At 43.4% G+C, this 21,484-nt stretch overlaps 1 protein-coding gene across 1 annotated transcript in view; it reads left to right on the top strand.

The window, feature by feature from the left end:
- Positions 1-378: 378 nt before the first annotated feature.
- The window catches only part of RASGEF1B (RasGEF domain family member 1B), a 267,226-nt gene continuing 246,120 nt past the window's right edge, over positions 379-21,484 (top strand). The window contains exon 1 of the mRNA XM_072114538.1: positions 379-694. Coding sequence (XP_071970639.1) covers positions 626-694 — 69 coding nt within the window. The 5' untranslated portion in view covers positions 379-625. The remainder of the gene's footprint in view (positions 695-21,484) is intronic.

The raw sequence follows: 21,484 nt of genomic DNA, 5'->3' as shown, positions 1-21,484 counted from the left end.
ATGGGCACATATAAAATCAGTTTATTTAATGACAAAATGTACCTTGTACATTGACATAGCAAGAAACATAAAAAAATTAAAGGAGGAAAAAAAGAGACACTGATAGATATGACTAGTACAGAAGCTGATTTCTGACACAGTGACTAGAACAGACATAAAGCTACGTGAATGGACATCCACAAGCCTGCAGCAAAAGTCACAAGAGCTGCAGCCAGTCACAGATCCCTGTAGTTACAGAGTGGGAAACAGTGTATCTCCTCATTACCAGGAGTCTTTCCTGAGTGCTGCAGTGTTGTCCCTCTCATTACCCCCTCTGTAGGGCCCTTCCCTATTTTACTATGGTAATAGTGACATTCAGCTAGGCTAGGAGCAGACATCAAAAGCCTAGACAGTGCTGGTGATTCCGCCTTTCAAGTCCCTTGGTGTCTATCTAACAGTGTGACAATGCTGGACCAGAGACATTCCTGGGAGCTGCACCTTCACATCATCACCAGCAAGGGCTGGATGCAAGATTTGGAAATGTGGGAACCCAAATGCTGAAAACATTTTCCTGGACACCTCTGGATATTAAGTCTTTCATTAGAATTGTACTGCAATATCTGCTGGTCAGATTCATTAATTGTATATGGCAAAGTTTTTTGCAGAGCTTCTGGGCTGCACATTGAGAGACAAGGGTGGGTCTCCAACATTTGAGGTGAGTCCCCAAGGAATTAAGGGTGCTGAGTGCTTGCCATGTGTTCGCTGTGATGCATAGAGGGTGGGATGCTGCATTGCTGGACCTCTCACCTTGCATGCTGTCTGGCTTTTATTCTTAGGGGATGCTGCAGATAACTTCAAAATCATTGAAGATGCTGGAATCAAGGGGAACTAGGGGAAAGCCCAGCCTTAACTATAGAGCATATTAGAAAAGGACAGCTATTTGGAGTTAAACACATATTATATTGTGCAGGGATGCTTACAAGCTGGAAAACATGTGTAGGACACTGCATAACCACACAGATATTTTTGTGAATTGTCTGTTCATTCTTTTTAATGTTAGTGTTATCTATATTAGGATTTCTAGAGTCAGATGTACTCTTACACCTTCATAGTTACTTGAAAGTGCTTTTTAATGTACGGTACCTGGACTGCAGCTTCCCCTCATTTGTTGTGTTGTCTATGTTAAAGAGCAAAGTAAGTGAATCATGTCAGCAGATGAAATTGGTAGTATTGCACTACATTATTTCAGCATTGTGCATATGGTGGATAGTATGTTGGGCACTATGTTTTCAGTTTTATTTAGATCTATAAAACCTTTTACTATTCAGGATGTTTGATATTCTTGACACCTATCTACTGCCCGCAGATACATGTCTGAATGCTGTGGGGTCCGACCACAAGTGCCCACAAATGCTCCATCTAAGTAGTATAGTTATGTGCAGCAATTGGTCCCTCACAATTGAACATTTAGCTTTTTTATATATAATATTATCATACCCACATCTCCAGCAAACCCAAACCAACTCTCCCCAAAATCCCAAATTGCCAACCACTCCAACCAAACATTCATGAAAGGGTAATTGGAGTTTGACCATGAAGTACTTCTAGAGAAAACCATACAGTATATTTAAAACCATCATAAAGCTTTTGACGTACTGCCAAAGGTTGACCTTGTATAAAATTTCCCCAGAACATTAAAAAGCACAGATGTACCGTTCACAGAGCGCTCTTTCCTGTGCTGATGTTCTTCTTCTCTCGGGGGCTTTTTGTTTGAGAAAGGCAATATTGTACTTGCCGAAATGTCACAAAAAGATTTCTTGGAGCACAAACAAAATAAAACAACTTTTTCTCCCTTGAAGATTGCCTAGATTTTCTTTTATTATATATGGGTTAGGACCTAATCCACCTACACCTGGAGTGCGTCTAAGGGATTATTATTCTATATGAGTCGGGCGATACATGTGGGGCATCCTCTCTCCCCATTCACCATCTTCTACACGTTAATATCACATTTATGTCTATATTTTGTATACGTGCTGGGCATTATTATTATAGTACATACCTATTAGAGTACTACCATAAACTTTTGTGTCCCGACCTCTGAACCTTTTTTCTGGATGGTGTAGCCGTATATGCTTGTATGTAATTGCCTTTGACACTTTTGTGCCATGCATTTTTTCTACCTTGCTTGAATTTTGGGGAGAATTTCTTGTTATAACACCCTTGCCTGAAGGGTTTTTTAATTGTTTTTAAACCTAAATTTATTTCAATAAAATGTGTTATTTGTCCATTCATACACATCTGCTTTTTCTCTTTCTGTGTTTACAAGTATATATCAGATGTGTGACTTATTACCTAGATCTTTACCATTACCCCATTTTTTGGGTTTCTATAAATAAATAAATACAGTAAATAGGTGTAAAGGTGAACATCAATACATTTTGCAGTTCAAGAATGTTCTGCTTGGATTTGTTCTTAATCTCTGGTTCTGGTTCTATGATATTCATTTAAAAAGTAGAACATTGCTACATATTTATTTGAAGTCACCATTGAAAATTAGAAGTTACATTAATCTTTACCATATCTTTCATTCTTCTTGCGCCATGCTATTAATGCTATGTATCACCTATTTCCTCCATTGTAGATTAATAAGGCACATGGATTGGAGTGTCAATACATTTTAGGACTAAATTTAGCCTGCAATATAAAGCCGCAGTAATTTTCATCCTGGTTCTGTAAATAAGTGGAAATTGTTGTTTAGGTCCTGAGTAGAGATGAGCGAGCACTAAAATGCTCGGGTACTCGTTATTCGAGATGAACTTTTCCCGATGCTCGAGTGCTCGTCTCGAATAACGAGCCCCATTGAAGTCAATGGGAGACTCGAGCATTTTTCAAGGGGACCAAGGCTCTGCACAGGGAAGCTTGGCCAAACACCTGGGAACCTCAGAAAAGGATGGAAACACCACGGAAATGGACAGGAAACAGCAGGGGCAGCATGCATGGATGCCTCAGAGGCTGCTTAATCGCACCATTATGCCAAAATTATGGGCAACAGCATGGCCATGACAGAGTGACCGAATGAGGCTAGATAGCATCTAAAACATCCAATAATTGACCCTGACACTATAGGGGACGGCATGCAGAGGCAGCGGCAGCAGTGGCAGGCTAGAGAGTCTCATGGCGACATACCCTAAATGGACTCAGGTTTCACCAAAGGAGGTGAAATGATTTCCTATGTGAACAAAAGGTTGACGGTATATTTAGTCGATAACACAGCATGGTGGCGACATAGTGACCAAGTTCCATAACGTATCTGGTGAAACACCCGAAAAATGAGCCTGACACAGCTCTTTTGATAAGGGGACAACATGTGGAGGCAGCCATGGAGACGACTTCCATGATTAAGAGCGACAGTATGGGGCATTCATATTGCGCTGCTATGATTGCAACTTCAGGTCTCCAACATGTATCTGGTGAAACACCTGAAAATTCTGCCTGACACAGCTCGTTTGATAAGGGGATGATGTGCTGCATATCCTCTCGTGCTCCAGCGTCTGGGGTATAGAGAGTTGAAATGAGACATTGGTGGACGCTGTGGAGGATCGTGGAGGCAAAATGGACAGGAAACAGCAGGGGCAGCATGCATGGATGCCTCTGAGGCTGCCTAATCTTGGGATGGAGCTGGCGGTCCACTGCCAGGCGAGATTTCGCCTGTCCAAGCCCCTGTCTCTCGGCTCCTCCCCACCCAAAATGGGCCTGGGGGCCAGAAGCGTTTACTTTGAAAAAATTATAATTTTCAAATCAGGCCGGGTCGTTTGAATATTTCACCTAGGAATAATGGAATAGCATAGTGGTTCTATTTTTAATAGTTTTTACGGAAATGGTTCCATGATTAAGAGCGACAGTATGGGGCATCCATATTGCGCTGCTATGATTGCAACTTCAGGTCTCCAGCATGGCGGCGACAGATGGGCCGCGTTCCACTATGTATCTGGTGAAACACCTGAAAATTCTGCCTGACACAGCTCGTTTGATAAGGGGACGATGTATGGAGGCAGTGAACTAGTAGTAGATTAAAGGTGCTGCTCCGCAGCCAGGCGAGCTTTCGCCAATCCAAGCCCCTGTCTCTAGGCTACTCCCCAAACAGCACTTCTAAGAACCTTTTGTATAAGATCAAGTGTAGTAGCGTTCTTATAAGTTTAGGATATGGCGGGTGAGGGGAATGTAAACAGATGCCCAAGAAGCGCTGAAATAATATTGGTAAATGATAAAAGTTTGCCAGTATATTTTGTGGATTACACAGCAGGGTGGCGACAAAGTTAAGAAGTTTGATGTGGAAGCCATGAAAACAACCCAAAATTCTGCCCGACACAGCTCGTTTGATAAGGGGACGATGTATGGAGGCAGTGAACTAGTAGTAGATTAAAGGTGCTGCAGTTAAAACTATGTTAGTTGGATCTTGAAATGGAGCTGGTGCTCCGCAGCCAGGCGAGCTTTCGCCAATCCAAGCCCCTGTCTCTAGGCTACTCCCCAAACAGCACTTCTAAGAACCTTTTGTATAAGATCAAGTGTAGTAGCGTTCTTATAAGTTTAGGATATGGCGGGTGAGGGGAATGTAAACAGATGCCCAAGAAGCGCTGAAATAATATTGGTAAATGATAAAAGTTTGCCAGTATATTTTGTGGATTACACAGCAGGGTGGCGACACAGTTCGTTTGATAAGGAGACCATGTATGGAGGCAGCTATATGGACGACTTTTGGAGGCAGCTATGGCGATGACGTGTGGAGGTAGCAATGGAGACAACGTGTGGAGCCAGCTAAAAAGACGACATGTGGAGGCTGCTATGGAGACAATTTAATTTGGATAGTGCCTGAATGTGGCAGTCCAAAAAAGTTTTCAAACCAGAGGAGCAGGTAGGTGGTCCTCCAGAAAAATTAAATAGATTTAGTGCCTGTATGTGGCACTCCCAAAAATTGCTTAAAACAGAGGACCGGGTAGGTGGCCCTCCAGAAAAATTAAATACATAGAGTACTATAGCTAGAGCCAGTTGGCCCTGGCAAAAAATAGCCAGTTTCCTATGCTTTAGTGTACAAAGAGGAGGAGAAGGAGGACAATGAGGAGGAGGAGTGCATACATTATTCAGGTTGAGCTTCTTTCACCTGTTGGAGAATGAAAATCCGGAGAAATCCAGGCTTTATTCATCTTGATAAGCGTCAGCCTGTCAGTCGACAGGCGTGTATGCTTATCGGTGATGATGACACCAGCTGCACTGAAAACCCGCTCGGACAACACGCTAGCGGCAGGGCAGGCAAGAACCTCCAAGGCGTACAGCGCCAGTTCGTGCCACATGTCCAGCTTTGAAACCCAGTAGTTGTAGGGAGCTGTGTGATCATTTAGGACGATGGTATGGTCAGCTACGTACTCCCTCACCATATTTCTGTAAAGATCAGCCCTACTCTGCCGAGACTGGGGACAGGTGACAGTGTCTTGCTGGGGTGACATAAAACTGGCAAAGGCCTTGTAAAGCATACCCCTGCCAGTGCTGGACAAGCTGCCTGCTCGCCTACTCTCCCTCGCTACTTGTCCCGCAGAAGTACGCCCTCTGCCGCTAGCGCTGTCAGAAGGGAAATACTGTTTCAGCTTGTGCACCAGGGCCTGCTGGTATTCATGCATTCTCACACTCCTTTCCTCTCCAGGGATGAGAGTGGAAAGATTTTGCTTGTACCGTGGGTCCAGGAGAGTGAATACCCAGTAATCGGTGCTGGAATAAATTCTTTGAACACGAGGGTCACGGGATAGGCAGCCTAGCATGAAATCTGCCATATGCGCAGTCCCAACGTGCAAAAATTCACTCCCCTCTCTGGCCTGACTGCCCATTTCCTCCTCCTCCAACTCCTCCAACTGCTCTTCTTCTGCCCATACACGCTGAACAGTGAAGGACTGAACAATGGTCCCCTCTTCTGTCTCGCCAACATTCTCCTCCTCTTCCTCCTCATCCTCCTCCACCTCCTCCGATATGCGCTGAGAAACAGACCTAAGGGTGCTTTGGCTATCAACAAGGGAATCTTCTTCCCCCATCTCTTGTGACGAGCGCAAAGCTTCCGACTTCATGCTGACCAGAGAGTTTTTCAACAGGCCAAGCAGCGGGATGGTGAGGCTGATGATGGCGGCATCGCCACTGACCATCTGTGTTGACTCCTCAAAGTTACTCAGCACCTGACAGATATCAGACATCCACGTCCACTCCTCATTGTAGACTTGAGGAAGCTGACTGACCTGACTACCAGTTCTGGTGGAAGTTGACATCTGGCAGTCTACAATCGCTCTGCGCTGCTGGTAAACTCTGGATAACATGGTTAATGTTGAATTCCACCTCGTGGGCACGTCGCACAACAGTCGGTGAGCGGGCAGTTGGAGGCGGCGCTGCGCTGCCCTGAGAGTGGCAGCATCTGTGCTGGACTTCCTGAAATGTGCACAGATGCGGCGCACCTTTGTGAGCAAATCAGACAGATTGGGGTATGTCTTGAGGAAACGCTGAACTGAGATTTAACACATGGGCCAGGCATGGCACATGTGTCAGTCTGCCGAGTTGCAGAGCCGCCACCAGGTTACGGCCGTTGTCACACACAACCATGCCTGGCTTCAGGTTCAGCGGTGCCAGCCACAGATCAGCCTGCGCCGTGATGCCCTGTAATAGCTCTTGGGCGCTGTGCCTTTTATCGCCTAGGCTCAGCAGTTTGAGCACCGCCTGCTGTCGCTTAGCAATGGCACTGCTGCTGTGCCTAGAGCTACCGACTGATGGCGCCATGCCCACGGATGGTAATTCGGAGGAGGAGGAGGAGGGGTGGGAGGAGGTGGAGGCATAGTAGGCCTTTGAGACCTGGACCGAGGTAGGCCCCGCAATCCTCGGCATTGGCAGTATATGAGCAGCCCCAGGGTCAGACTCGGTCCCAGCCTCCACCAAGTTAACCCAATGTGCCGTCAGCGATATATAGTGGCCCTGCCCGGCAGCACTCGTCCACGTGTCCGTGGTCAGGTGGACCTTGTCAGAAACGGCGTTGGTCAGGGCACGGATGATGTTCTCTGACACGTGCTTGTGCAGGGCTGGGATGGCACATCGGGAAAAGTAGTGGCGGCTGGGGACCGAATACCGAGGGGCGGCCGCCGCCATGAGGTTTCGAAAGGCCTTGGTCTCTACCAGCCTATAGGGCAGCATCTCCAGGCTAAGCAACTTGGAGATGTGGACGTTGAGGGCTTGGGCGTGTGGGTGGGTTGCGCTATACTTCCTTTTGCGCTCCAGCGTCTGGGGTATGGAGAGCTGAACGCTGGTGGATGCTGTGGAGGATCGTGGAGGCGAAGATGGGGTTTTCGCACGGGAGGTGTTTGGGCCGTGGTCCTGGGCAGGGGGTTGACTAGCAGATGACACAGGGGAAGGAGCAGTGGTGTGCCCGGCCGGAGGTAAATGGGCTTGGTGCCATTGAGTGGGGTGTTTAGCATTCATATGCCTGCGCATACTGGTGGTAGTTAAGCTAGTAGTGGTGGAACCCCTGCTGATCCTGGTTTGGCAAAGGTTGCACACCACAGTCCGTCGGTCATCCGGTGTTTCTTTAAAGAACCTCCAGACTTCTGAAAATCTAGCCCTCACCACGGGAGCTTGACTACGGGCAACATTTGGCGCTGATGCACCAGCTCTGGCCCTGCCTCTCCGTCTGGCCCCACCACTGCCTCTTCCAACCTGTTCTGCTATAGGACTCGCCTCTGTCTCAGAAGCACTGTGTTCACCCGGCCTATCAACCCAGCTTGGGTCTGTCACCTCATCATCCTCCGATCCCTCAGTCTGCTCCCCCCTCGGACTTCCTGCCCTGACAACAACTTCACCACTGTCTGACAACCGTGTCTCCTCATCGTCCGACACCTCTTTACACACTTCTTCCACTACGTCAATAATGTCATCATCACCCACAGACTGCGACTGGTGGAAAACCTGGGCATCGGAAAATTGCTCAGCAGCAACCGGACAAGTGGTTTGTGACTGTGGGAAGGGTCCAGAAAACAGTTCCTCAGAGTATGCCGATTCAAATGCCAAATTTTGCTGGGAGGGGGCAGACTGGGGGGAAGAAGGCTGAGGTGGAGGAGCCGGAGGAGTGCTGATTTCGGTGACATGGGTGGACTGCGTGGAAGACTGACTGGTGGACAAATGGCTAGAAGCATTGTCCGCAATCCACGACATCACCTCTTCGCACTGTTCTGGCCTCAACAGTGCTCTACCACGAGTCCCAGTAACTTGAGACATGATGAACCTAGGGAGTGTAGCTCTGCGGCGTTCCCCTGCTCCCTCATCAGCAGGTGGTGTCTCACCCCGCCCAGGACCACGGCCTCTGACCCCTGCAGTAGTTGGACGCCCACGTCCACGCCCTCGTCCTCTACCCCTAGCCCTCGGGTTAAACATTTTCCAAATTAAAGTGTAAACTTTTAATTTTTTTTTTTTTGTGTTTATTTTTTTTTTTTTTTTTTTTTTTTTTTAACCAAAACGATGCTATCCTATTGCTATGGCTAGTTTCTAACCTACACTGACAGCACACAACTGGATTTTGTGCCTTGCAAGATGAGTTTGAGCTATAAAATGAAATAAAGGTAAAAAAAAAAAAATAAATGAGCAGACTCTGCCTAATTCTAATCAAACCCCTAATAAATTGTCCCACTTCGGGGTTTGAGGTGGATATGCGTGTCACTAAGAGCTAAGCACAACGGTCGCAGGTCTCCCAGCAAATTCCTCACAATATGGTACTAGCTGCACTACTAATGCCAGCAAGCCCAGCCACAAGCAAACCAAAAAAAGGAAAATATAACGCTATTGTAGGCCTAAGTAAGCCGTTGGGGTTCTCCTATGGCTATTTTGTAGCCGACACTGAAAGCACACTGCTTTGCAAGAAGAGTTTGAGCTATAAAATGAAATAAAGGTAAAAAAAAAAAAATAAATCAGCAGACTCTGCCTAATTCTAATCAAACCCCTAATAAATTGTCCCACTTTGGTGTTTGAGGTGGATATGTGTGTCACTAAGAGCTAAACACAACGGTAGCAGGTCCCCCTGCAAATTCCTCACAATATGGTACTAGCTGCACTACTAGTGCCAGCAAGCCCAGCCACAAGCAAATAAAAAAAAAAAAATGTATAACATTATTGTAGCCCTAAGAAGGGCTGTTGGGTTCTTGTAGAATCACTCCTGCCTAACACTATTCTAATAGAACACCCTAACGCTTTCCCTGACCAGCAGCAGCTCTCTCCCTAGCGGCATCCAGACAGAGAATGATCCGAGCAGCGCGGGCAGGGGCTAGTCTATTCCAGGGTCACCTGATCTGGCCAGCCAACCACTGCTATCGGCGTGTAAGGGTACCACGTCATGCTGGGTGGAGTGCAGAGTCTCCTGGCTTGTGATTGGCTCTGTTTCTGGCCGCGAAAAAGCAAAACGGCGGGAGATGCCATTTTCTCGAGCGGGCGAAGTATTCGTCCGAGCAACGAGCAGTTTCGAGTACGCTAATCCTCGAACGAGCATCAAGCTCGGACAAGTATGTTTGCTCATCTCTAGTCATAAACCATAGGAATCAGACATGATCATATAACCTAAAGGTCCTGTGGGGACCCACACCAATTGAGGTCACAGCTAAAAACCCTTAGCTGCTATACACTTCAAAGAAATATGTGATAGAACTCATATTTCGCCACATGCTTTTCCCTAATAACTCCATCCAAGTCTCTATGGTTACTGTATCAAAGGCAAAGGAATGGCCCCGCAGCAACAGAGAGCTATTAAATAATTATACCATAGATAAAAATAAAATACCATAGATACTTGAGTATAAGCCAACTCGAGTATAAGCCGAGGCCCTACATTTTACTACAGAAAACTGGAAAAACCTATTGACCTGAGTATAAGCCTAGGGTGGAAAATGCATTAGTCACATCCTTCCAGCAGTATATAGCTAGCCAGGTCCTGCCACTAGTATATAGCCAGCCAGTCCCCTGTATATAGCCAGCCACCTGTCCCCCAGTATATAGCCAGCCAGTCCCCTGTATATAACCAGCCACTTGTTCCCCAGTATATAGCCAGCCAGTCAGTCCTCTGTATATAGCCAGTCTCCTGACCCAGTATATAGCCAGCCAATTAGCCCCTTGTATATAGCCAGCCAGCCCCAGTATATAGCCAGCCAACCAGTCCCCTATATATAGCCTGTCAGCCCCTGTATACAGCCAGCCAGTCCTCTGCATATAACCATACAGTTCCCTGTATATAGCCAACCAATCCCCTGTATATAACCGGACAATCCCCTGTATATGGTCAGGCCTTATATATAGCCAGCCAACCCCCTGTATATAGCCAGTCAGCCCTTAGTATATAGCCAGCCAACCCTCTTTATATAGCCAGCCAGTCCCCTGTATATATCCAGTCAGCCTACACCAATAACAAATGCCAGCAAAAGGTGGTGTCCTCCATAGCTGAAGTCACAGCTAAAAACCCTCATCTGCTATACACATCAAAGAAATATGCGATAGAACTCATATTTCGCCACATGCTTTCCCCTAATAACTCCCTCTATGGTTACTGTGCCAAAGGCAAAATAATGGCACTGCAGCAACAGGGAGCTATTAAATAATTCCCCAAATACTGTTTATATTTGAGTATAAACCAACCCGAATAGCCGAGGCTCCAAATTTTACGACAAAAAACTGTGGAAACCAATGCATTGGTCACATCCTCCCCCCAGTATATAGCTAGCCAGGCTCCTGCCCCCCAGTATATAGCCAGCCAGCCCATCACCTCTATATAGCCAGCCCTCTGATCCCAGTTTATAGCCAGCCAGCTAGTCCCAGTATATAGCTAGCCAGCCACAGTATATAGCCAGCCACCTGCCCCAACCAATCCCTTGTATATAGCCTGTCAGCCCCTGTATGCAGCCAGCCAGTCCCCTGTATATAGCCAGCCAGTCTCCTTTATATAGCCAGCCACTCCCCTTTATATAGCCAGCCAGTCCCCTGTATATAGCTAGCCCCCAGTATATAGCCAGCCAGCGCCTTCATATGGCCAGCCAGTCCCCTGTATATAGCCAGCCAGTCTCCTTTATATAGCCAGCCAGTCCCCTGTATATAGCTAGCCCCTAGTATATAGCCAGCGCCTTTATATGGCCAGCCAGTCTCTTGTATATAACCAGCCATCCCAACAAATAAATAATTATCTCTGTACTCACCTTTTCGATGCCCCCCTGCAGGTCCACTACTTGATCCAGTCCCACCTGCAGTGACAGGCACGCTGGCGGCGCACAGACTGTGACGCTAGTCGCTTGCCGCTAGCGCCCCCAGGCATGGCACCGCTCACAGACAGGGATCAAGAAGAGGACCTGCAGGGGGTGGCAGAAAGGTGAGTACATAAGCCAAGTGTTGCTTTTTCAGCACAAAAGTTGTGCTGCAAATCTCGGCTTGTACTCCAGTATATGCGGTACTACTACTGTTATCATTATGTTTAGTATTTATATGTGCGTGACTTAAGGGAAAAGATGGAAGTACAACCAAGTTGATATGATGCTCTTGTAAAACACTTAACATACAACACACCTTCTTTATGTCATCGCAAGCAGGGGGCTATAGAGGGGATTTAGAATCTTTCTTAGGTGAAAGTGTCACCATAGTAAGTTGTCACTCCTTGGAGATCCCTAGCGAAGTTCTATTTTTATCCCTTTTTTTGATGAAACCATGATAAATGATAACCAATTTGTTTGCAAGCACTTTCTTTTTTTTAAATTAAAACTAAACTTTATTAAGAACTTTCGTTGGTTCTAACAATTCTAAGAACTTAATAGAGAAGTTGCCTAAATGAATTGCTTAACTAGAGAGTATTAAAGTGTATTTGGCCTTAGCCTAACGCAAAGGGGCACATTTACTTACCTGTCCAGGTCGGTATCCCCGATCCGGAATGTCTGACGATCATGGATTTGTGCCGCTATTCACTACGAGCGTGCGCCCGATATCCTGCATGTGTTGCTCCCTGCTTAGGTATGCCAGAGTTCACCTTCTTGTTCCTGGTGTATGTAAGTGCAATTTGAATATTAAATCCCGCGCTCAGTCCGAATCAGTCGGATCGTTCGACGCCCCCCCCCCCCATTTCTGTCGCATGAAAGCTGGCGCTTTTGCACCAAAATCCGATCGCATGCAACACAATCCCCTTCTAAATACCTGTCACAGCCGTGCGAAACTCGAAAATTTTTAAAATCCGACGAAAGTGCTTTCCGCGGGACCCTTAGTATATAAGTTCCAATGTGTCTCGGCAGCCTTATGTGATGAGTCGTGGCAGGTACAATCACTTCTGGAGGGAGAAAAGCTGTCAGAAGACGGTCCAGTGTGACCCGGCAGGCTCCCTTCCTGAACCTTAGTCCGTGATCCTGATGCTTGGGTGTATAAGTAAGTTTAGCAGAATAATAGCAAAAAAGGCTTTCCAATGAATCCGGCTCTCTCAACCACACCGAATCTCGGACGTACAGATATTCCTTCTTTATTGTATAACAAACATGCAGGCAAGCGTGCTGGTACAGCAGATCAACGCGTTTAGACATTATGTGTCATAATCATGATCTAACATTAGCAAGGTAACACACATATTTAAAAAAGCCCACCCTATGACGTCACTAGTCAGGTGGTGTACGTTGGGAGCTCACCTGTGGGAGAACACATAAACCTCTGAACACCAGAAGGAGATCACATGATCTCCTGGGAGCAGCCCATTACACCCTCCCCCTGAGATACAGGGTACTGGGTTATTTAAAAACAAAATTATTTAGTACACACAAATTCATGGAAGGGAATACCATTCTATTACCTGGGAACACTGAGAATTATGGAAAAAGGATCAAAAGTAAGGGGAAAAGAAAAGGGATTATTACATCACTATAGGACATTGTTCATGTTTGTTCTCATGTTCAAACATAAGACATGTTTGATTCTCATGTTCCTTGTTATGTTCTTTTTTATGTCTTGGTTTGGGGTGTTAGTATAAATATTTGTGTTTTATGTAGTAATTGTAAATGGAGCTGATATGAGCTTGGTGTAAATGAGGCTGGACCAGCGGATTTCATAATGGAGTTTATTTTTTATATATATTGTATAAAAGAAGGGGAAATAAATACTCAGTGTTGTGTTATTTTTATATTATTTGTTTATATTACGATTATTGTTGATAACTATTATAACTTTTATATGACTATTTTTTTTTTATAAGAGACAATATAACTTTTTATAACAGAGAGATACCCAGGGACTTTTTTCTATGTGTATATCATATGTGGGTGATAGGGAGGCAGTACAGTCTGTCTATAGGATTTACAGTTAGAAAATATATGTGTAATAATATATGTATAACAATCACAGAACAAAAAAAAACATTTCTTTTTCATTTCATTTCTGTATCTATCACTGAAAGAAAAACCTCCTATCAAATACTAACTATCTACAACCTTTCCTTTATATACAAGGCAAATCTGAGTCTTAACCCCTTTCTGCACCTTGACGTGATACTAGGATGCGGGTCGTTCCCGCACCTTGACGTAGTATCACGTCATGGCGATCACCCGGGCTCAGAAGCTGAGCCCGGACGACCGCCGCAGGATCCCGTATCGCGATCCCGGCTGTTTAACCCTATAAACGCCGTGGTCATTGTGATCGCAGCGTCTGTGGTGAATCGCCGCGACGATCGGCACCCTCTGTGCAAAGCACGGAGGTGCCGATCGTTGCCATGGCAACCCTGAAGCCCGATAAGGACCCCAGGGTTGCCTTCACTAGAAGCCTGTTAGCAGCTGTGCAGTGCAGAATGCAGAATGCATAGGCTGACTATGTAATATGCTGCAATACATTAGTATTGCAGTATATTACAATGAACAAGTGATCAAATGATCACTTGTTCATGTCCCACCCTGGCACAAAATAAAACAGTAAAAAAAAGTTTAAAAAAAAAAAGTGCAATTAAAAAAAATTATTAAAAAAGAGTAAAAGTCTCTTGAAGTACCATCCCATGCAATAATCCAATAAAACATAAAAAAGTGAAAATCACCAAAAAAACACAACATATTGGGCATCACAACGTCCGTTACAACCCGTACAATAAAATAAAATCATCACTGAACCCGTACGGTGAACGGCGTAAAAAAAAACCACAAAAAACTTGGAAAAATTATGACATTTTCACATCTGACCTCATAAAAAGCACATAAAAAGTGATCAAAAAGTAACATTTACTCCGACATGATACCAAGAATAAGTACAGCTTGTCCCCCAAAAAATAAGCTATAAACCAGCTCTGTAAACAAAAAAAATATAAATGTTCTGCCCATTGTTACATGGTGATACAAAAACAAGCAAATTTCTCACAAAATGAGTTCTATATTCTGCAAAACAAGTTAACCATAAAAAAGCCATATAAATGGGGCATCACCGTAATCGTGATGACCCATAGAATAAAGATAACACATAAATTTTTATGGTATGGTGAACGTCCAGCGAAAAAAATTCTAAAAACCATAAACAAGAATAAATGATTTTTTTTAACCACCTATTGAGCTATTGAGCCCCCCTGTAAATGATGTACTTGAAAAGTGGATCTCATCCACAAAAAAAATAATCTCCCATAAATCCAAATTACAAAAAAATAAACATTTTATAGCCTGTAAAATGTGACATTGCAGATCTGCTCTGAATGGCGCTGCTTCCGTTCTATGCCCGGCCGTGCGCCCATACAGTAGTTACTACCACATATGGGGCATCCTTATACTAGGGAGAAATTGGGTATCAAACTTTGTGGAGTTTTTTGTCATTTAATACTTTGTAACGGTTTAATTTTTGGCCAAAATTAATATATTGTCTAAAAAAATTACAGCTTGTAAATTACACCTCCATATATTTTTAACCCATGTGAAGCATCTAAAGGGTTAACACACTTCTTAAAGTTGATTTTTTTTTTACACATTGAGGGGTGTAGTTTCTAAAATGGCGTGAAATATGGGGTTTTACTGCTGTTTAGGCCTCTCAAAGTCAGTTAAAGCTGAGAATGTGCCTCTAAATAAGGGTTTTGGCGATTTTCATAAAAATGAGAAAAATTGCACCCAAAATTCTGAACCTCCTAACAACCTAGAAAAGAGAGAGGATGCATGCAGACATTCCGGAAATGTTAGTTATAAAGTTACTTGGGTGCTACGACTATCTGCCTGAAAAGCAGAAAATTTTGAACTTTTTTGAATTTTGAATTTTTGCCAAATTTCAATTTTTTTCATAACTAAACACAAAAGATATCATTTCTATTACTTTGAAGTACAATGTGTGACGGTAAAACAATCTCAAAATCACCTGGTTAAGTTAAAGCGCGACGAAGTTATAACCTCCTATAATGACACAGAGCAAATTTTAAAAATCAGGCCTGGTCCTAAAGGTCTAAAATGGCATAGACACAAAGGGGTTAAAAGCTGCCCTGGCAAACAAAACCTTACAAGGTACTTTTAATATTGCTGTTCACATAAGAAAGCAGTTTAAAATGTATTTTAGTGCCTAGGGAGCAGCTGATTTATGGGAAAGGTCAGGGCTATAATAAAAAAAGGTAACTGAGTAGTTCATTTTATTAGCGAACTGGAATGACAGCTTTCATTTGTCTTGCCTTGATATTAACCGTTGACATGCTGCATAATTTGTTTGGTCTTCAGTTATTTGGTTGGAGAATTATCTTCTTGCTGTTTTACAATCTGGGGAATTTTGCTTAACCTATGGTTTGTGTGTTTAGTAGTTAACAATTTTTTTTTTCTGAGCTGTATTAGCAGAAAGCAAGTCTGTACAATCAATTTATAAAGCAATAACCATTTATGCAGTGGCAACATCTTGATCCAAAATAATTCTGATGTAATTTTTCAACAAAAAAAAAACTGTCTCACAAATACAGCAAGGGTTTTTAGACATGTGGTCTCTGAAATGTGGTTCTATGGGAAAAGTAAGTAAATTAAACATTTTGCTAATGCACCAGATTTTTGGTGCAGCTTTCTGGAATATATTAGACCAACTAATAGGAGGTTTAAAGTACAACTAGACAGTACCACTGGACACCAGATCAGTATTTTGATCTTACAAATATTCTGCAATGAAACAAGGAGTGAAATTAACTACTACAGTCAACGTTTTTTAAACCAGTTTAACCCCTTATCACCGACACTAGTTTTCAGCTCAATGACCAGACTCGATTTTTCAGATCTGACATGTCTCACGATAATTGGTTATAACTTCGGAACGCTTTAACATATCCGGGTGATTTTGAGATTGTACTTCATGTTAGTTGTAAAGTTTAAGTGATAAGTTAAGTTAAGGCAAAAGTTTGTAAAAATTCTTCATTTTCCAAGTTTGAAATGTTCTGCTTTCCAGACTGGAAGTAAAACTACCCGAAAAGCTTGACAATTAACATTTATGGAATGTCTTATTTATGTTGAAATTATATTTTATGCATCTTGCTATTTTTCTAGTATGTTATGAGGTACAGAACATTAGGTGCGATTTTTCTCATTTTCATGAAAATCCCCAAAACTCACATTTTGAAGGACAACTCATCTTCCAAGTGACTTTGAAAGGACTAAATAATAGTAAAACCCCATAAATTACCCCACTATAGAAACTTCACCCCTCAACGTATGTAAAACAACTTCTATTGAGTCTATTAACCCTTTAAGTGTTTCACATGGGTTAAAACAATATGGACCTGCGATTTAGAAACTTTCGAATTTTTGGGGAAAATACATTAATTTAGGCCAAAACTGACAGTTTCGTAATAAATTAAATGATAAAACGCCCTGCAATGTTTGATGCCCAATTTTTCCCGAGTGTACCGATACCACATATGTGGTGGTAAACTCCTGTACTGGTGCAAGGCCGGGCATAGAATGAAAGCAGCACATTTCACAGCAGATTTGTATTCTCACATTGTACAAGCTATAAATTTTAATCTTTTTTGTTAATGTGAACATATAAGGGCTTATTATTTATAGGATGAGATACAATGTATAGATAATTCATTTTGGGGGTCTATAGCTTATTTATGATTATTTCAAAGGGGGACACAAACAAAATCATCAATTTTTATTTTGGATTTTTAGCACTCCCCCCCCCCCCTCTCACCGTAACGTGAAAACAATATTTTATCTTTATTCTCTGGTTCACTACGATTGCGTGATACCTCATTTATAAGTTTTTTCTTATCGTTGCTCAATTTTACTGAGCAAAACCAATATTGGAGAAAATCGAATTATTTTTACTATCGACAACTTTTCAGGGTCATAACTTCTGTATTTTTCTGTTGTCAGATCTGGTTGAGGGCTAATTTTTTGTGAAAAGAGTTGTTCTATTCAGTTGTATCATATTAGGGAACGTAGCTTTTTTTTATCACTTTTTAGAACAGTTTTTCGTATTTTTTTTTTACGTCGTTCACCGAGCGGGTTCAATATTGATTTAGATTTATTGTACAGATTAATACGGACGCGGTGATACCAAATATGTAAAAAAAAATTGTGTTTTTGTGTTTTATACACTTTATTTGCATTATATGTGTAACAGGGGAGATTATGGGACTTTTATTGTATTTATTTATTTAATTATTACTATAAGATGATTTAATCGTTGTTTTCCGCTTTTTTACATTTTCCATTCTTTGGCTTGTTCTTGTTCAAGTCTTTAGACTGCAATACACTTGTATTGCAGTGTATAGTGCAAGTAACTGAGCATGCTGCGCATGCTCAGTTACTTACAGGCGGGTCCTGCCAGAAAGGCAGAACCCGGCGAGAAGAGGAGCCGGAAGCCCCGGGGGGTCCGATCCACATGGGACACGCTTACATGCTGCGGTCATGCTTGACAGCGGTGTGTAAGGGGTTAAACACCCGGGATCAGAGTTTTTCCGATCCCGGGTGTTAGTGCCGGGTCTGAGCTGTGATATCACAGCCCGACACCGGCACCAGTGAGACCAGGTGTCCTGCAATCTTCTTCTGACACGCCGCCGTAGAAAGGCGTCGCGTCAGAAGAAGTACCGGTCATTAAGTTGTGAAGGAATCTTCACAGGCCTGTACCGGGCCACCAGCTCTGGAATGGAGGATGGAGGTAAGTTGATTCTTATTGATTTAATACTGGATTTAGGTAGCTCAGCCAAAGACCTAGACAACATACTTCATGGAGCCATTAAAAGATCATTGCAGATAGGTAGTATGTATTCATTACACAAGGCTTATATCTGGCCCTGGTACCATAACAATTTCCAAAAATCTTATTTTAATGTCCAGTCTACTTTGTAAATGTCTAATTATTGTTGTACTCTAATAGTTTTCCCGATCAATATATATAATAATTATTTTTATTTATATAGCGCCATCAAATTCCGTAGCGATTAATATACAGATATATTGAGTGGAGTGTACATAATGACCCAATAAACCGGAGATCAGGGGCATTAGCTTTACATGCAGAGGCAGTTCTACACCTTGTATGATTATCTAGTTTGAGAAAGAGCTAGAGAATTGTATAAGACCAACATGCACTGGTAGCTAGCAACCTGGACCAGTGGATGAGCAGAACATGACTTGACAGATTGCTCTGAAGCAATTTTCTGCATATTAAATGGAGTCAATAGGAACAACAATCTCGCTGATGACAAGCCCTCATTCGGTTCTTCAAATTAAAAAAAATTGTAATATGGGAAGTGAAAAACTGAATCACAAAAACAAAATACGGACCTGAACCTTAAGGACATAAATAAATTGCTGATACTTATAGTGGTTTCCTGAGAGCTTCAATAAATGGCATTACTTTAAGATAAGTTACTATTAAAAATATTGAAACAAATAGGCACTAAGGGGCATATTTATCAGGACCTCTGCGCAACACCAGTGGCGCAGAGGCCCTGAAATAATCGCAAATGCTAGCTTATAGCTAGCTTTTGCGATTATTTGCACGTGAAGGGGGCGTGCAGCCGGCCAAGCGGAGGGCGCGGCCGGCCGGGAGTAGTCTGGCGCAGGGCGTTAATTGTCCCTGCGCCTGTGCACTCGCTGCTGCCGGCAACTTTTCATACTAGTTTGCACATGTATTTATGTGCAGTCTACACCAGAATTCTGGCGTAGACTGAATAATAAATGTGCCCCAATGTGTTCAGTTTGCAAATAAATCAAGAATACACAGGGGTTATAGGTCATGAAAACACTGCTATCCAATAGCAAATAGAGTCTAATTGCAGGTGAATTCTATTGTGGATATTATCTCCCATTTTGTCATAAAACTCCAGACCATTGTCAAAGTTTGGTCACTTGCTTACCAGTGAAGCATGACCTATAACCCATGTGGATTCTTCTATTATTTGCATGCTGAACTATATGATTCCCTGTTTACATAGAACTTGGTAAATTTCTATTTTATTATTTTTCAAAATTTGTGATACAATATAATAAACTTTATCAGATTCAAAACATCAAAATGTCATTAACAAGTTGAAAAAAAATGACAATGCAATATGTCCATGCATTGGCTACAGATAATTTCACATCATCTAACATATCAGTAAGTCTTGATTTCTTGATTAACAACTATCGTTTTTGCGTTTTTTTTATCGTTTTTGCGTTTTAATTTTTCACTTCCTACTGTTGTATAAACCTCACTAGGGATTCAAATTTGAGAACTTTCTTTCATGGGAAAACCCCTTTAAAGTTTGCTGATGTTGATTTGCGAGGAAGAAATATTTCCTTGGTTCATTATTATTAGAGATGAGCGAGCACTAAAATGCTCGGGTACTCGTTATTCGAGACGAACTTTTCCCGATGCTCGAGTGCTCGTTTCGAGTAACGAGCCCCATTGAAGTCAATGGGAGACTCGAGCATTTTTCAAGGGGACCAAGGCTCTGCACAGGGAAGCTTGGCCAAACACCTGGGAACCTCAGAAAAGGATGGAAACACCACGGAAATGGACAGGAAACAGCAGGGGCAGCATGCATGGATGCCTCTGAGGCTTCTTAATCGCACCATTATGCCAAAATTATGGGCAACAGCATGGCCATGACAGAGTGACAGAATGAAGCTAGATAGCATCTAAAACATCCAATAATTGACCCTGACACTATAGGGGACGGCATGCAGAGGCAGCGGCAGCAGCGGAAGGCTAGAGAGTGGCATGGCGACATACCCTAAATGGACTCAGGCTTCAAACCAATGGGTAGCAGAGAGGAACCAAAGAAGGTGAGCAAGAAGCGCTCAAATAATATTGGTACATGATAAAAGTTTGCCAGTATATTTTGTGGATTACACAGCAGGGTGGCGACAAAGTTAACATGGAAGCCATGAAAACAATCCAAAATTCTGCCTGACACAGCTCGTTTGATAAGGGGACGATGTATGGAGGCAGTGAACTAGTAGTAGATTAAAGGTACTGCAGTTAAAACTATGTTAGTTGGTTCTTGGCATGGAGCTGGCGCTCCGCTGCCAGGCGAGCTTTCGCCAATCCAAGCCCCTGTCTCTAGGCTACTCCCCAAACAGCACTTCTAAGAACCTTTCGGATAAGATCAAGTGTAGTAGCGTTCTTATAAGTTTGGGATATGGCGGGTGAGGGGAATGTAAACATCTGCGCAAGAAGCGCTGAAATAATATCCGTAAATGAAAAAAGTTTTCCAGTATATTTTGTGGCTTACACAGCAGGGTGGCGACAAAGTTAACAAGTTTGATGTGGAATGCCCTGCAATAGCTCTTGGGCGGTGTGCCTTTTATCACCTAGGCTCAGCAGTTTGAGCACCGCCTGCTGTCGCTTAGCAACGGCACTGCTGCTGTGCCTAGAGCTACCGACTGATGGCGCCATGCCCACGGATGGTAATTCGGAGGAGGAGGAGGTGGAGGAGGGGTGGGAGGATTTGGAGGTATAGTAGGCCTTTGAGACCTGGACCGAGGTAGGCCCCGCAATCCTCTGCGTCGGCAGTATATGACCAGCCCCAGGGTCAGACTCGGTCCCAGCCTGCACCAAGTTAAGTGTAGTAGCGTTCTTATAAGTTTGGGATATGGCGGGTGAGGGGAATGTAAACAGATGCGCAAGAAGCGCATGATGCGCATGGAGCTGGCGCTCCGCTGCTAGGCGAGCTTTCGCCAATCCAAGCCCCTGTCTCTAGGCTACTCCCCAAACAGCACTTCTAAGAACCTTTTGTATAAGATCAAGTGTAGTAGCGTTCTTATAAGTTTAGGATATGGCGGGTGAGGGGAATGTAAACAGATGCGCAAGAAGCGCATGATGCGCATGGAGCTGGCGCTCCGCTGCTAGGCGAGCTTTCGCCAATCCAAGCCCCTGTCTCTAGGCTACTCCCCAAACAGCACTTCTAAGAACCTTTTGTATAAGATCAAGTGTAGTAGCGTTCTTATAAGTTTAGGATATGGCGGGTGAGGGGAATGTAAACAGATGCGCAAGAAGCGCTGAAATAATATCC

This window comes from Engystomops pustulosus, chromosome 1 (assembly GCF_040894005.1).
Source record: "Engystomops pustulosus chromosome 1, aEngPut4.maternal, whole genome shotgun sequence".
NCBI classification, from domain to species: Eukaryota; Metazoa; Chordata; class Amphibia; order Anura; family Leptodactylidae; genus Engystomops; species Engystomops pustulosus.
This window is presented reverse-complemented; position numbering and strand designations above follow the sequence as displayed.